The sequence below is a fragment of the Canis aureus genome, chromosome 35 (assembly GCF_053574225.1).
Source record: "Canis aureus isolate CA01 chromosome 35, VMU_Caureus_v.1.0, whole genome shotgun sequence".
Classification (NCBI taxonomy): domain Eukaryota; kingdom Metazoa; phylum Chordata; class Mammalia; order Carnivora; family Canidae; genus Canis; species Canis aureus.
The window spans coordinates 30,473,568-30,491,187 of record NC_135645.1 but is presented as its reverse complement, the minus strand read 5'-3'; the positions used below and the strand labels follow the sequence as shown (position 1 = coordinate 30,491,187).

General features: G+C 43.3%; 1 protein-coding gene across 4 annotated transcripts in view; it reads left to right on the top strand.

Annotated features, from left to right (window-relative positions):
- EPHA3 (EPH receptor A3) overlaps positions 1–17,620 on the top strand; it is a 329,015-nt gene that overhangs the window by 202,410 nt on the left and 108,985 nt on the right. For all 4 annotated transcript variants that reach the window (XM_077883995.1, XM_077883997.1, XM_077883996.1 and 1 more), the window contains exons 4-5: positions 5,275–5,430; positions 6,130–6,465. In XM_077883995.1, coding sequence (XP_077740121.1) covers positions 5,275–5,430; positions 6,130–6,465 — 492 coding nt within the window. The remainder of the gene's footprint in view (positions 1–5,274; positions 5,431–6,129; positions 6,466–17,620) is intronic.

The following is a 17,620-nucleotide window of genomic DNA, read 5'->3' as shown; positions in this document are numbered from 1 at the left end:
CTGTAAGACTGGACACAATAAAATGTCTAGGTCCTTTGGGAGATTAATACATATTTGTCTGGGGAAAATGCATAAACAAAATCCAAACATCGTATGAATAAGTCGCATTACTTAAGAAATCCGGGCTGCTATCTAGTAGGGTTTGAGGAATTGATACCTCTGGCTGGTTTTGAATGGTTATTAATTTAGACGCATGGATCATCTTACTCTGATTTATCAACACAGAATCAAAGATGAGAGCTTCTGCCCCATTTAACTACTTCAAAAATTTTCACTAACACAGGGGAATAAAACATTTCTACAAAAAGTAGGGTGGTAATTTACCTCCACCCAAGTGACATGAAACAGTTTAGCTGCTCTTTGGTTTCACTACCCCGGGACTGAAATCTGCGAAATGATTTTACCAGTTGTTTGGCTGATAAGAACATATACGCTAGGTTACCTGAAATTTGTAAATCAGAATTCGTCATTTTTGGTGGAGGTTTTGTTTTTATTTTTTTATTGTTTTAAAGATTTTATTTATTTATTCATGAGAGACACACAGAGAGAGAGGCAGAGCCACAGGCAGAGGGAGAAGCAGGCTCCATGCAGGGAGCCCAACGTGGGACTCGATCCCAGGTCCCCAGGATCACACCCCGGGCTGAAGGCAGCACCAAACCGCTGAGGTTTTGAATATGTGTTTATCCACCTTACATGAATATTGCTTTAAGAGCTGGCCTGCACCAGGGAAGGCCTTAACTATCTACAGATTGTGGGTTTTTTTAAATTTTATAACATAAACTTGGATAAATCTGACTTAGTATGCTTTTGTCTATTCTTTTTTCTTTGATATTCTATAATAAGTTGACTAAAATTTCCCCTGAGTAATGGAAGAAAACATTACTTTCTACTCCTTTACCTTTTTTTTTTTTTTTTTTTTTTTTGCGGAACCTTCTCAGTCTCTGAAATAATACTTAAATGAAGGAAATGTACTGATTGTTTTATCACTAGTTTTCCATTCAAGGAGAAAGGAGGTTCTTTCAAATAACAATTGTTGCTTTTATTACTGTAAAAAAGATACTAAAACACGAGTATTAATGCCCCTTAGAGGTAAAATTCCTAATTCTTCCAGGGGAATTTTTTAAAGATGAAGATGGTATAATAGATAAGTATTTAAGCACAAATTGACTACAAGGGAGATTGTTGATGAGAAAAATTCAGAAGTAAGTATGCTATACAAAGAATTTTGACTTATACATTTAAAGAGTTTCCTGCCAGTATAATTTTATTAATGAATATAAATTATTGAGTCATAGTCTCAAATTTGTTGGGCAGTCTCAGTAGAAGATTTAAAGATCATACTTTTAGCAAGAATGGAAAAATTTACTTGTGTGACTCCCACATATAGTGTGGGTTGTGCTATTCCTGAATTTGACAACTGAAAGAAGAAACACTTTTGCTCATCTCCCCATAAAAATATTAGGCATCAAATGGGGGATGATGAGAAAACATTGCCCTTTCTGAAATAGTTTCTTACTAGGAGTAGATGGCAAAAGACTTGCATCTGTTTAATTAAATCAGTTTTCAATGACTATTCTTCAACATCATAAGGGCAGCTTAGAATTAGTAGGAAAAGATTCCATGGTTTTAGAGAATACTTTGCTTCCAGTTACAGCAGAAAAATCTCTTTTTCAGATCATACCATTGAATTCTTTGTTATCTTGGACACACTATTTTTCTTCTGTTTGTGCTTCAATTGTCCGTTCTGTAAAGTGAATAGATTAGTATCTGCCCCAATAATTTCAATACAACTGCTGTGAGATTCCATTGAGATGGTACATACGAAAGTCTTTCAGAAAGAGTAAGGATGTCTACACTATTACTATTTAGGGTCTATTATTGTACTCTGCACATGCTTGAAATCTGATGAATACCAGCACATTGGATGGGTAAAGCCCAGCAGCTAGCCACAGGGGCCAGAGGATGCAAAGCAGGGGCTATCGCGGCTGTACCCTTCAACTGCGTTCTCCATGTGCCCTCCATCCTTCAGAAATACTTTATGCTGCAGGGATAAGAAGCTTGCCTGTGGCGACTTAAACAGATAGGGTGTTATTTTTCCACCCTTATAAGAAATCTTGAGAGACAGGTGCTAGCTGAATCAGCAGGTTCAGGTTCCACAATTATTTTTCTTGGCCTTTGTTGCACATAAACCATTACACTGAGAATCAATGGGACTAATGCAGCTAAAGCAGCTTCCATTACACTTGGACCATCTTCTTAGGGAGAAAAAAAAAAAAGGTATTTCCAAGACTTTCATCAGATTTCGGTCTGTATCTCTCCGCTCCTCTTTCGGTGCTCACCGGCCACCCATAACGACCACGTCTGTGTGAGGGAGGACTTGGCCCACTGCGATTCTGAGCAAGGTCACCTTCTATGAGCAAGCAGAAAGCAGGTGTTCAGCATGCGACCCATGGCACCCACCGTGTTCCTCAGCTTAACAGCTTGTCTTTCCCTTCATCTATTTGTGTATTTAATTTTGCTATTTACAGGCCAACTTTTACTATATTTTCCAATCTTGCTCACATGGGATTCCCTCCCTGTGGTTCCTTCCAAGGGCTCAGTCAGAATGGAATGCTTGCTCCACGTGGCCTGAGTGAAATGCCTGGTGCCTGCTTTCCATCGCAAAGGCCCTTTTGAATGGACAGAATCAGGGACGTCTGTATCTTCAAGGCTAACAGAGGCCTTGAACACCAGTAAATGATGGACAAGCGTTTATTAGACTGAATATATATGTGTCTATGTACCTTTTCCTTTTATCTAAGATTATTGAATCGTATTTAGAGAAAGTCTAGTTACTAGTATGAATCACATTTTTAACTTTTCGGTTTACAAACTATAGCTACTTTCCTGTTATTATTACAAGTCCTGTGCTGTAGCTAAGAAGTGATTATGTGACTGCCTTGTATTTTCCTTAAATGCCCGAGTATAGCCATTCGTAATATTAACAAAAAGTGATTGAGTGTTTAGTGAATGCCTTTATGCTAAATGTTGTAAAAGCAGTAAAAACCTCAAATAAAATCATACAGATAAACTTATAAGCAACCAAAGACACAAAATGAAGCACTGCAACCCAATCTTTTAAAGACTCGGCTTTGCCCTCTTGCAAATTTAAAAGTGCTCGATGAGCTAAATTGAAACCAGAAGTTAAGTGCATGGTTTGTTTGTACTTTATATCATTCCCCCCCAGGCGATATGACATGAGATATGAGTGGAAGTTTCTAACCAGTGCTCAAGAACAGTGTTCAACACCTAATTCGTGTTTGGTTGGGGTGATAGAATTTATCTGAGCGGCCGTCCATGTGGCACCAAAAGCTGTTCAATGTAATGTAAGATAACCCTAGTGCAGCCATTCTTAATAAAACTAGAAAATAGCAAGATTAGGTTAACGATCGCTATCATTTTTAGTTAGTGTAACTGTGCATCCTGACGGCGTATCTCTCTCGGCAGTGTGTTTCTCAAGAAACGTCCAGTGGGAAGATATTCTGGATGTAATGTGTTATCTTTCAAAATGCTTTTAATGATTATAAAAGTTAAGGTTTGTCCATAGAGGCTTTACTTGTGTGCAGATAACCTGTTATTCCCACTATGAAGTTGATACAGGAGAATTCTGGGATTCAATGATAAAATGTATAGGGAATATTTTACATGTCAGAGCTTTATGCCATCAAATCTCAATGTAGCATTGATATTAAGTAGTGGAGATTTAAGAAATCACTGACTTCCAAAGATAATCTGGGGGAAACTTTAAAAATTGGGACCTTCAAAATCCTCAAAACAATTTCAGGAGACTTCTTGGTAGGATTTTCACTGTGATTTCCGTTGTCAATGTAATTCTGGAATTGAATCCCAGGAAACATTACAGTATTTTGAATCTTATATAAGATTAAACAAAAATAATAGAGTGGAGGCATATTTCTGTAAGAGCAATAAATAAATACATAAAGAACAGTAAATGGGCGGCTGAAATCGATAGTTCATGACCAGTTCATTGGGCTTTAAGAAATGTCATTCTGAGAAGTCCAGAAAAAAAGAAGACACACTTACTTAAAAAGTTTTGATTGAGGGGCACCTGAGTGGCCCAGTGGGTTAAGCAGCCAACTCTTGATTTTAACGCAGGTCATGATCTCAGGGTCTTTCTCTAAAATAAATACATCTTTTTTTAAGATTTTATTTATTTATTTCAGAGAGAGAGAGAGGAAAAAAAACGTGAGTTGGGAGAGGAGCAGCGGAGAGGCAGACGGAGAAGCAGGTTCCCCCCTGAGCAGGGAGCCAGAGGTGGGGCCGGATCCCAGGACCTGAACTGAAGGCAGATGCTCAACCGCTGAGCCACCAGGCATCCCTAAAATAAAAAAATCTTAAAAAAAAACCTTGTAATCTAGTAATAATTCACAGGTAGATCAATTTAGATAAAAATTATACCTCCCATGTATTTGAGATACAGACAAGGAAATACATTAATCTTCCATTCAAGCCATTGCCATAGAAGTTAAGGTGCAACACTGTCGAGGCAGAAGGAAAAAAAAGACATAGCTCCCGAGAACCATGCATCAAGATTCTTAACATAGTGGCTCAGTCGGTTAAGCGCTTTGGGCTCAGGTCGTGGTCCTGGGGCCGAGCCCCGTGTCCATCAGGCCTCTGCTAGAGGGGAGCCTGCCTCTCCCTACGCCTCTGTCCCTCCCTCCTGCTTGTTCTCTCTCTCTCTCTCACTCAAATAAATAAAATCTTTTTTAAAAAAAGAATCATAGAATAACGAAGCCATGATCTGTTCCTTCGGCTGCTTACGCTTGCGAGAGCGGTACACAGAAACCAGTGAAAAGCAGTGGCGTGTGGAATGCAGTGCTCACTGCAGTTCAGAGTGTGCACATGGCATCATGTTCTAGAAGGGAACGGCTACATGGTGACATGGCTTTGCTGTGTTTTCTCCACAAAGAGCTCAATGCCAAGGAAAGCTGTGAAAACACGAGCTGGAAATTTCATCACACTCTAGTGCCAAAATAATCTAAATCTTCGGAGGTTTTTTCCCCTTACGAGTTGGTGCAAATTCAGATGTATATGTGGAGAAACGACACTGGGCCACAGGATGGGCTTCTGTAAATCCTGGGAGGGAAAAAAAAAAAACGAATTTTTATTCCTAGTGCATGCATTCCCTAACATTCTGAAATCTGCTTTACATATTTTCAAAAATACATTTTCAAAATGACCACAGGCTTTTAAAACAAGTCATTTTGTTTGTAGCTTGCCGACCAGGTTTCTACAAGGCCTCGGACGGTAACATGAAGTGTGCCAAGTGCCCACCGCACAGTTCCACCCACGAAGATGGTTCCGTGAACTGCAGGTGTGAGAATAATTACTTCCGAGCAGACAAAGACCCTCCATCCATGGCTTGTACCCGTGAGTAGTTCTGCTGCAAACCATGCTTCCATGTTTGGTTTATTTTGTTGTTGTTGTTTTCTTCTTGTTATTGTGCCTCTTTATTTTTATTTTTTTAAAGCATTTGGCCCATTTCTTTCCGTTATCCACATGCAAACTGAAAGCTTCCCTTGCTTCACTCCCCACGCTTGGCTCACCACACATGCGACATTCATCACGCAACACGAATGAGTTTTTAGAGCACTTCCTGCGGCAGGACCCCCAGAAAGAAAGAGAATTTTCTTTATCTTGGTTTCCGTCTTGTGTTACATTTGACGGGATAGGGAGGCGACAGCTGTGGGATCTGCGCTTTTACATTTCTATTCCCTCTTGTTACGTGCTGGTCATAGGTCATAGGGAAAAAGGACTGAGATTTATAAAACTAATAGGAAAGTTTTCATAACTTTCCGCAAGGGCATTGAATTTAGTAGTGAATTCCCTTGCTGGCCTTGGGGAGCGCGCCTCCAGCCTCGAGCCAGAACTCCCCCCTTCGTGGCCCAGGGAGGCCCGCGCTCTTGAACCCTTGCGTCTATAAGCTCGTGGACCCCCCAAGGACGAGTGCAGTGGGTAATAGAGGCAAGATGGCTATTTAGCTCCCTCGGTGCCCCTGTAGGTTATCTACGGCCCTGGGAGTGGAAAGCAGCAGTGAGGCTCATCAGTCCTTGTTGAACTGCTTTGCAGGACCTCCCTCTGCACCAAGGAATGTCATCTCCAACATCAACGAGACCTCAGTCATCCTGGACTGGAGCTGGCCCCTGGACACGGGAGGCCGGAAGGATGTCACCTTCAATGTCATATGTAGGAAATGTGGGTGGAACGTACAGCAGTGTGAGCCGTGCAGCCCAAATGTCCGCTTCCTGCCCCGACAGTTCGGACTGGCCAACACCACGGTGACGGTGACGGACCTCCTGGCTCACACTAACTACACCTTTGAGATCGACGCCACCAACGGGGTGTCAGAGCTGAGCTCACCTCCGCGGCAGTTCGCCGCTGTCAGCATCACCACCAACCAGGCCGGTGAGTCCACCTGGCGCCCGCCCGCGCCGGCTCGAGCCGGGAGCACTGCCGACTCGCGGAGTGGAAAGAAGGGTGGGAAAAATTGCTGGCAAGGGCCCCAGCATCTTCTTTTCTGACCCATTTCGGCAGCGAGGCTACCTTGAATAACGGCACGCACTTCTCCGGGCAGGCATAATATACGTATTAGATCAGTTTGAACTAGTTTAATCCACTGCTTTTCAATTTGGGATCTTTAAGTAATTGGCGCACCGGAGATGGTACTTGTCGGGGCTCCTTGGGACGTTGGGATATTTTTAAAGAGCTTGTAAAAGGTTATGCAGGATACTTAAAATTAGAAATCTCTTTATACCTTATTTTTATATCTTTATTCAATTATTGTATGCTCCTCGGAAGCCCTGAGTATCACAGCTCAGAGATAATTCTCTGATTAATTAAAAATAAAAAAATGAACACATTTTATTTGATAGGAATGACTTGTACTTAAATATTCAAAGTATCGAACTTCCAGAGAAGCGTAGTGACAGGAGGTCTTGGTGGAGAACCGCTGATGTAAAACTATCACAAATGTAAGTCACTTTTGCATTTTGCACTGACAGATTTTTTTTTTTTTCCAATTAAAACAAACTAGTCCGTCGGCAGGTGCTAAGCCAAGGCCCTGGAACATGGACTGGAAAAATGAGAGGACAGGCGGGCCTCAGTTTTCTTTATCTGGCCTCCGCCGGGTGTCTTCTGGACGGCTGGCGGATCTCTTCCCCCGGTCACCTTACACCTTCCCTGCTTTCCCGTTCTCTGGGAACCCTTATGACCTCTTTACTATTGCTTTTGTTTTATTTTGTTTCGCAAATGGGGCAGAGTCCAAAATTGTTTCTGAGATTGTAGTTGCGATTGTGTCCAACACGGGGAGGGGTGTAGCGGACAAGAGCCGCGCAGGTGACACCGGCGATGAAGAGGCCCGTGGCCCGGTGGTCGGCAGGCCCGGCGGCGGCGGGGCTGCGATCCTTGCAGACTCGTTGCTCCAAGGTGCGACATCGGGGAGCCTCCGCCGCCAGCCAGCGGTCAGGGCCCATCATCTACACACAGATAAATGGTGGAGCCCAAACGGGGGGCAGGGGGGACCCAGGCTGTGCCCTGAGGAGGCTCCGGCTGCAGGCACAGGGTTCACCCTGGGGCTGCCTGCTGGGACTGCCCTCCGCCCCGGCCGGTGGCAAGGTCTCGGAGGGTGTAGAAAGGGCGGGGAGCCAACTCGGGTGTCTCTAGCTGACAAAGGCCAGAGCGGCAGCCCGGGAACTCGCCGAAAGACGCCACCTCGGGTTCACCTGGCCGGCAGGTGCCAAGAGACGTCGCCCAGCTGGTACCCGGGGAACCTGCACCCGTGGGACTCTGCTGGCCGCTGGAGCGGCGTCTACACTAGTTCAGAGCCCTTCTAACTACCCCTGTGGGTCCCCGGGCGATCGATCGTCTCACTTTCTGATTCCGAATCCCTGTGCTGTTCCTGGTTTCCTCCTCTGTCGATGCAGCTCTCACACCTTTACACCCTGGCATTGGGTGACAAATGCACTTTCCTTGCGGGAGACACGGGACTTTGAAGGAAGCTGAACCATGATTCAACTCTTGCGTCCTGACTCTGTGACCCCCCCACCTCGAAGCTACATCCCATACTGCCAACAGATGTTCTTGCTTCACTTCAGCTAATGGTAGTTAAACTTTGTGACTAATAGTATTTAAAACACTGGTGACTTAGATTTGCTCAGCGGCCTTCCAAGAGCAAAAAAGATGAGTGATGCTGTTGCTAAATATTCCCTGATTACAGCTTCTCGTATTCAGTGAACCAGGGGTTTTAAGAAATCGTAATTATGTGGCAAATGGCTTTCCCGAATCCTATATTTCACACTGATTTACTACCTTGTCTAAAATAGGAGCATCCATCTGCGTTATAATTATCTCTTAAGTCAAACAGAAACGTATAAAACAAGCAGGAGCTCCTTCCTTCCTGTCTTATCATTGGCCCCTGGCTCTCGACGTGCATCCATCGGGAAGCTGACAGTTCCAGATCCCTGGGTCAGGGCGACCGCCAGCAGCCAAGACACCGGGAAGTAAATGGGGTTGGAGCTTTGGCCTCACAGTCACAAGTCACAGGGGAGACACACACAGCAGGGACCACAGCAGCTACTCCCTCTAACTACACTATTGTTTGGGGTTTTGTTGGTTGGTTTGTTTTTTAGGGAATCACAGTTGTGTCCACACGATGCAGCACTAGGCATTTGATGTATTCACTTTGGGGTGTCTGAATCCTGCTCTGTGCCTGGGGTGGGGGAGACCCTTGTTGGGGCTCCAAACCCCACAGTTGGAGCATGAGCAGGATCAGGGCCAGGCGGCGGGGCCAGGGAGCCCTGCCTTGTCTGGCTGCGTTTTCGCTCCTGTGCAGGATAGTGGCCGGCGGCCTGGAGAACGGGCTCCGCGGGGCAGGGGCGGGGGCGCACGTGTGCCTGACCGTAGCCAGGAGGCCGCTGACTGTCCTCAGGACTCCCCCCGGGGGGGGGGCTGTGAACGCGGGCGGGGTTCAGCCCTTCCACGCGGCGTGCCCGTGGGTCCAAGCCCCGTCTGCGCGGAGAGCCGGCGTCGTGGAGTCGCGGGCCTGGGAAGGCACAGCTTGGTGCCAACGCCAGTCCGTGGTTGCTTCCTCGAGGGTGCGGGTTTGCCTTTCAGTCCGGAAGATCACTGTCCCCTGCTGGGACACCTGCTGGGATACCATGTGGGATACCTGGTGGGACACCTGCTGGGATACTGGGTGGGAACCTGCTAGGACACCTGCTCGGATACTGGGTGGGAACCTGCTGGGACACCTGCTAGGACACCTGCTGGGACACCTGCTGGGATACTTGCTAGGACATCTGCTGGGATACCTGGTGGGACACCTGCTGGGACACCTGATGGGATACCTGGTAGGACACCTGCTGGGACATCTGCTGGGATACCTGCTGGGACACCTGCTGAGATATTTGCTGGGATACCCGGCTGCTGGTTCTCAGCCCCCATCACAGATGTGCCCCGTCCCTCCATCCCATAGCACTACCATGCCAGACTGCGGCAGAAGCACCAGGACAGGCTGTGGGGCTTGCACTCTGATGTCCACCTCACCCCCGTTTCACAGCTGGAGACACTAAGCCCCACAGGCTTTTCCAGCATCCCACCAAGAGCCCCACCTCCCATTTCCATCCCAGCCCCACCTCCATTCCCTGCTTCTGTCCTCATACTGTTTCTGTCGTCCTGTGATCCATGCCACGAGCTACAGAAGTAAATGCTGAGCCGTGGAGAGGAGAGGGACTTGCTGGAGCATTCGCTCTAACCTGTGCACCTCTAGTACTTGGTGCTCCCTCTCAGTCATCTGCCCCGGGGTTTCTCAGGGGTGGTCTCACTACACCTCCCTTACCATCCCTACTCTTCTGCAGACCCAATCTCGTCCTTTGTGCCCTCATTCTCCACAGGTGATCCTCCCTCTGGGATACTATGATTTACAAAAAGAAATGATGTATTTGTTGTTGGTCCCAGGTCAGGGCACAAGGCTCCTTAAAGCCCCTAGAATTTCCCAAGCGATCAGAGTACTTAAGGTGTATGTTGTTGGTCATAACCCCCTCCCACGGGGCCTGAATTTATGTTAACAGATTGGCTTTTGGAAATCCCGTAAGGACGAGGTGGGGAGGATGGCCAGATAAACCAGACCAGGGATCAGAAGGTGGAGACGGGCTGGAAACACAATTCAATCACCAGAGGCCAAGGACAAAATCACTGTTGCCTACGTAATGAGCCTCCTTAAAGGGTGAAAAGATAGGATTCAGAGTGTGTCTGGTTGGTGCTGGTGGGCAACCCATCAGGACAGAGGATGGAAGCTCGGTGGTCCTCCCCTGCACCTGCCCCCAGTTGGATCTGTGTGTGGTGGGCTGCTAACCCCGTAGGCCCAGTGCTTCCTGCACCCAAGAGCTGCCCCAGCGAACTGATGGAGCCCAGGGAGGAGGTGGTGGGACTGTGACCCACAGCTGGTGGCATCAGAGCCAGGCTCCAGATTGACCTGGACTCAGGCTCAGCGACTGAGAGGAGGGCAAGGGGACGGAGCCCCAGCCTGGAGGACCGGAAGCTGATTCCAGGTAGAAGGAGAGGAACTGAATCCAGGCATAGGACACCCAGCTCAGGGCCTAGGGAAGTCTTCCCATGCTGGTAACCCGAGGGGAAGGGTGCTGTGAGGGGAGTGTTGACGTTGGAAGACACCCGGGTGTGTTTCCCTCCTACGCTGTCCTCACGAAGCGAGACCACAATGGGCAGGAGGAAAAAGTAACTGCTGGCCTTCCTCGCGCACTGCCAGCCCGGCTCCCTAGGCCTCCGCTCCTCCCGTGGTCCCTGCAGATTCCACAGCCTGTGCAGAATGTGCCCAAACAAACCCCTTCCACATCCCCAACATGCGGCCTCCTGGCTCTTTGTTTTTTGTGCAGTTGTAGAGGTTTCCCCTCCATCTTAGCGGAGGTTCAGAGGAATGAGATAACGGGAGGAGCAGTAAGACACACACACCAGGGTGTCAGTCTGCAAGGTTTCATCCTGTTTCTCTCTGAATGTTCAGTCTAAGGTTAGTTTGGTGTTTTGTTTTGTTTTGTTTTGTTTTGTTTTGTTTTGTTTTGTTTTGTTTTGTTTTGTAGAGTGATCCTTACTTCTTTTGTTCCCTCATTCATACTAGGGCTTGATTTCTACCTTCACACAACAGCAAGTCCCTTCCTAGAAACCAGTAATAATTTCCTATTTGTATGTTTATGTTAAATTGTTAGGAAGAATATAAATTTCATAGGGCGGTGGACCCTCTCTGATGTTCACATTTGTTTTTGTCAGACTTGGAAACACTGCCTCCTAGCACCTTAAAATCACTCAAATGTTGAATGAATGAATGATGGACATTTCTACCATTCAAAAATTAAAATATAATCCCCCTCAAACAACTTCCTCTCCTTACTTTCTTCCTATCTGCCGAGGTAACCACCATTCCCCAGTTCACCAGATTCTAATCTAACACTTGGAAGCATCTTTGGTTCACCTTCTACATTTAAGAAGTTGTCACATGCTACTGATTTTTCCTTTCAGTTGTGGGATCCTCATACTTTTTCCTCTGTTTGGAGTGTTCCTTTCCAAAATTCCTGGTTAGAGCATTTATGAATGAATGATGTGATGATCTGCAACAGTCATCTTTTAGTTATGTTGAGATTCCAAGATAAAAAAGAGTAGGAACTAAAATGTATTCATTTAAATAAAACCATTTTACTGCTTAGCAACTTAGATAGGTGTAAAAAGGGCTAATGGGTCAACAAGTACATTGAATGCCTCTTTCACCTCATGTCATATGTGCTCCAGCCAAGTATAGAATCAAAAACAATATATATGGAACAGATGTGTATAAGACACTATGTAATTATGTTTGGTAAAAATTTTAGGGAAGCCCTTGAGGAAGACTTAAATGTACTTTGAAAAAATAGAAATAAATCAGATATAAGGGAAACAAGTATATAAGTCATATCACAGTACTGGAGTTGAGTTCCCTGAATGACAGCAAGGCTAGGCTGGGAGGAGGAAAGTGAACTTGAAAAAGGGTCACAAGAAATCAGTTTGGATAGTCAAGGACGGCCAACCAACCTGAAGGTCACATGATAGGGTTTTGGATGAAGATAAAAACACTTTGAGTGGGAGGGTAACTTCATTCAATTTGTGTTTTAAGTAGCAATATTGAAAAGAGCAGGGATTAAAGTCAATAATTAAAATTCTTAGAATTTGACTGACTTAATTATAATGAAAGAACGAAATAAATACCATCATTGGGCTTATATGAGAATTTACGTTATCTGCAATTATTGTTTTCAACTCTCACATGGCATTTTAAAACTTTCAAGCTATAAACTTTACCCTCAAAAAATAAGTTTTAGGGATTTGGGCCTTTTTCTCCTTGGATTCGGGATTGCCAGATCGTTGACCCTCAAGTGCCATCCGTCCTAGAATCACTGGATCAACTAACCTTAACTTGACACTTGGGTGAATGCCATCATGTTTCTCTCAATTTACGTTAGTTGTTCCTCCACTCTCTGGGACCTGCTGTTGCTCTAGTATTTCCCTTTTCATTATTTCTCCAATATTAATTTATTTTTTTCTTTGCTCCAGGCATGCACATTAATATTTTTCTCTAGTTCTGTGTAAACTTATTTTTTCTTTATGAACATGATCCTGACCCCGATGCTTACATAGAGAGAATGGAATTTTCCCTCGTCTTTCAATTTACCCTAGTAGAGCTCTGAGTGTGTGTACAATTTCTATCATAAGATGTGTGAAAGTACTACAGATGTGACAAAGTAGTGTGTAGAGCACACTTTTTGTGCTTAAACCCTTGTCCAGATCCCTTGGAAGTTAACATTTTACCACAACGGCTTTATCATTCTCTCCCCCCTTCTCCTTCTCTATATAGATATTCATTTCTGAACCTCTTGAGAGTAAATTGCACATGATGTGCCCCTTTGCTGTTAGCTTCTCAGTGAAAATTTCCTAAAAACACTGTGATTTCTTAGAACCTGAGTACATTTCTCGGAATCAGGACATTCACATTGTTCCCTGCTATTATGTCAGATACTTGTCAATTTTGTCAAATGTACCACTAAAGTCTTAGTGATATTCTGTTTAAGTTCCTATTTATAAAATAGCTCGTATTTATAATAATGAATAAATTAATATTTTTTCTATGAATTAACTCAGATAAGAAATATGAAGGCAGGGGAATCCAACACTGATTTGTAGGACTCTCTAGGTGCTGGATATCACTCTGCAAATTTCATGGCTGCCACGCCATTAAAAAAAATAACAACAAAATAGTATTATTGAAAAGAAAAAAAACTCAATGTAGCCTTATTTGGACGTCCTATTGAAGGACCACTAATTTATGCAAAGGAGGATAACATCTTAGAGATCATCCAATATAATGAAAACATGCCCGCCCTCCACTTTACACGGAATGGCTTCTATCATCCACTTAATCTGATGATCAAAGACACAAATCTTCTTTTCATCTGGTCAAAAATCACAATCATGTGAAGGCATTGACCTAGAAATCCAATTATAATTTGTTTCTCTTTTTTATTTAACTTATCTTTAGTAATGCTGGGACTACAAATCAGAGCTTCGTTACTAATATTAATCAATCCTTAAGTGTACCTTTAAGTGTGCCTATCAGCTTATTATGTCCAGTAAGGGATCTCAGAAGCCTTGTGGCCAATGGTCGTGCGGCCTGCTACCTCGCGGGGTGAAGCAACGGCGGCCCTTAGGAGAATCAGAAGTAGACACCGTGAATACATCTTGAATGAGCGGCGCGTCCTTTCAAAAAAAAAATCCTAGGGATCCCTGGGTGCGCAGCGGTTTGGCGCCTGCCTTTGGCCCAGGGCGCGATCCTGGGGACCCGGGATCGAGTCCCACATCGGGCTCCCGGTGCATGGAGCCTGCTTCTCCCTCTGCCTGTGTCTCTGCCTCTCTCTCTCTCTCTCTGTGACTATCATAAATAAATTTTTTTAAAAAAGAAAAACAAAAAAGAAGCCTTTATCTTGATAATTTATTATGATCCAGAAATAACCTGTTACTGGCTTTTATTTTTGTTTCACTAGGAAAAAAATAATGATAACAAATCAAAAGAAAGGAAATCCTTGGTCACAATTTTGTTCAATAACCAACTTTAAAGGATGGGCATAAAGGTCACAGGAGGAAGAGTTCTGGAATATGTGTCCAAAAAGGTCCTCTGCGCTCCCAATCTTTGGCTTGAGCCTCTGAATACAAGGTCACTCCTCATAGCAATTGTTTTGTCTTTTTTTAAGAACTAAACACTTAGACTAAGTAATTTCTAAGTTTAATAAGGAATTAAATTAATACAGAGTGTATCATGTACTCATGGAAAAATAACCCAGTGTTTACTTATAACTGAAACAAATATCAGAAAAAAAAATAGTACTTGAAAGGCAAAAGTGGTGTAGGACAGTGTCAAAGTCCAATTGTAAATCTAGGTGTTGCCACTTTTTTTTTTAATGTTTTTGAGGAATTTATTCCCAATTCCATTTAAAAACTAAATTAAGGCAGTTATTTGACTCACCTGTAGTCCTTGCATCCTTTTTGAAATAGATGCAATACTACAATACTACACACACATTGTTGTGAGGAGTAAGTAAAAAAAGGTACAGCATACGGTGTAACCACAGAAGTGCATAAATAAGTCACCGTGCCCCGTCTCCCGTGTAATCATACTGATCTTGCTTTGTCTAGGGAAATATTTTTAAAAATGAAAAAAATATATTTGAATAAATGTTAAAGGGTGACATCGACCTCTGAAATATTCTACCTAATGTGAATGGCTGAGGCCCCCATTTTTTCTAAACCAAGATTCATATATGTTGAATGTAACAAGTCTCAGTACACGTAGCCATTCTTGCTCCTCCTGTGAGACACACGCACATCTGTGTGTATGCTGGCTTTGAGGCACCAACAGGAAGATCTGACATAAATGTGACTATGGCGGTTGGATATATTGGTCTACTGTGTTGGTACTTGAGCTAGAACAGAAACATCCATAAAATAAAAGGATAGGTGGGGCACGGGGGGCAGGGCTCAGTCAGTTAGGTGTCCGACTGTTGGTATCAGGTCAGGCCTTGGTCTTGGGCTCCATGCTGGGTGTGGAGCCTACTTAAAAATAAATAAATAAATAAAATAAAGGGATAGGTAAGAATAATAAAATGATAATCAGGCAAAGGATGTCCATAATGATTAAAGAAACGAAATGGATGGAGATATAGGAAGAAATGAGTGACCAAAGAATGTATATACTTTTTAAGTTTTTATCTTAATCACAGCTGGTTAACATCCAGTATTACATGAGTTTCGGGTGTAGAATAGAGTGATTCAGCACCTCCTACCATCGCTCAGTGCTCAGTGCAACAAGTGCACCCGTTAGTCCCCATCACCTATTTCTCCTGTCCCCTCTCCCACCACCCCTCTGGTGACCATCAGTTTGTTCTTTACATTTGAGAGTCTATTTCTTTATTTTTTTCCTTTCTCTTTTTTTCTTCTGCTCATTTGGTTTTTAAATACCACTTGGGAGTGAAATTATGGTGTCTTTCCCTGATTTATTTCACTTAACGTAATACTGTCTAACTCCATCCATGTCTTCGCAAATGGAAGGATGTCATTCTTTTTTATGGCTAATGTTTGTCCATTATTTGTCCCTTCTTATTTGTCCCGTCATTGGTTGATGGGCACGTGGGCTGCTCCCACAGTTTGGTTACTGTGGATAATGCTGCTGTAAACATGGTGCACGTATTCCTTTGAACTGGTGTTTTCTAGTCTTTGGGTAAATAGCCAGTAGTAAAATTGCCAGACCTTAACTTCTTTAGGAACTCACATAATCTTTTTCATAGTGGCTGCACCAGTTTGCATTCCCACCAACAGTTCAAGAGGGCTCCTTCTTCTGAACGTCCTCTCTAATACCTGTTGTTTCTTGTATTGTTGATTTTAGCCATTATGTCAGGTGTGAGGTGATATCTCACTGTAGTTGTGATTTGTATTTCCCTGATGATAAGTGATGATGAGCATTTTTCCATGTGTCTGTTGGCCATTTGTTTGTCTTCTTTGGAAAAGTGTCTGTTCATGTCTTCTGGCCATTTTTAATTGGATTATTTGGTTTTTGGTTGTTAAGTTTTTTAAGTTCTTTACATATTTTGGATACTAACCCTTTACCAGACCCTTTACCAGATCATTGGCAAATACCTGCTCCCATTCAGTAGGCTGCCTCTTAGTTTTGTTGATTGTTTCCTTCATTGTGCAGAAGCTTTCTGTTTTGATACGGTCCCAATAGTTTATTTTTGCTTTTATTTCTCTTGCCTTAGGAGACATATCTAGAAAAAACGTTGCTATGGCTGCTGTCAGAGAGGTTACTGCCTATGTTCTCTTCTAGGATTTTGATGGTTTCCTGTCTCATATTTAGGTCTTTAATCCACTTTGAATTTATTTCTGTGTCTGGTGTAAGAAAGTGGTTCAGATTCTATTCGGCATGTGGCTGCCCAGTTTTCCCAACACCATTTGTTGAAGAGACTGTCTTTTTCCCATTGAATATTCTTTCCTGCTTTGTCAAAGGCTAATTGACCATAGAATTGTGGGTCCACTTCTGGGTTTTTTATTCTGTCCTATTGATCTTTGTGTCTATTTTGTGCCAGTGCCATACTGTTTTGATCACCATAGCTCGGTAGTAGAACTTGAAGTCAGGAATTGTGATGCCTGCAGCTTTACTCTTCTTTTTCAAGATTGCTTCAGCTATTTCGAGTCTTTTGTGGTTCCATACGAATTTTAGGATTGTTCATTCTAGCTTCTGATAAATGCTGTGGATATTTTGATAGAGATCATATTAACTGTGTAGATTACTTTGGATAGGATAGACAAGTTAACAATATTTGTTCCTCCAATTCACGAGCATGGAATGTTTTTCCATTTCTTTGCATCGTCTTGAATTTCTTTCATCAGTGTTTTATAGTTCTCACAGTAAAAGTCTTTCACCCCTTGGTTAAGTTTATTCCTAGGTATCTTATTATTTTTGGTGCAGTTGTAAACAGGATCAGTTCCTTGATTTCTCTTTCTGCTGCTTCATTGCTGGTGTAGAGAAATGCAACAGATTTTTGTACATTCACTTTGTATCCTGCAAATTTACTGAATTTGTTTCTTAGTTTTAGCAGTTTTTTTATGGACTCTTTTGGGTTTTCTAGATGTAGTGTCATATCATCTGCAAATAGTGAGTTTTATTTCTTCCTTAGAAATCTGGATGTCTTTTATTTCTTTTTGTTGTCTGATTGCTGTAGTCAGGACTTCAAGTATATGTTGAATAAAAGTCAGAGTGGACATCCTTGTCTTTTTCCTGTCCTTTGGGGAAAAGCTCTCAGTCTTTCCACATTAAGGATGATGTTAGCTGTGGATTTTTCATATATGGCCTATATTATATTGAGGTATATTCCCACTAAACCTATTTTGTTGAGGGTTTTTGTCAAAAATGGATGTTGTTCTTTGTCAAATGTATTTTTCTTCCATCTATTGAGATGATTGTATGGTTCTCATCCTT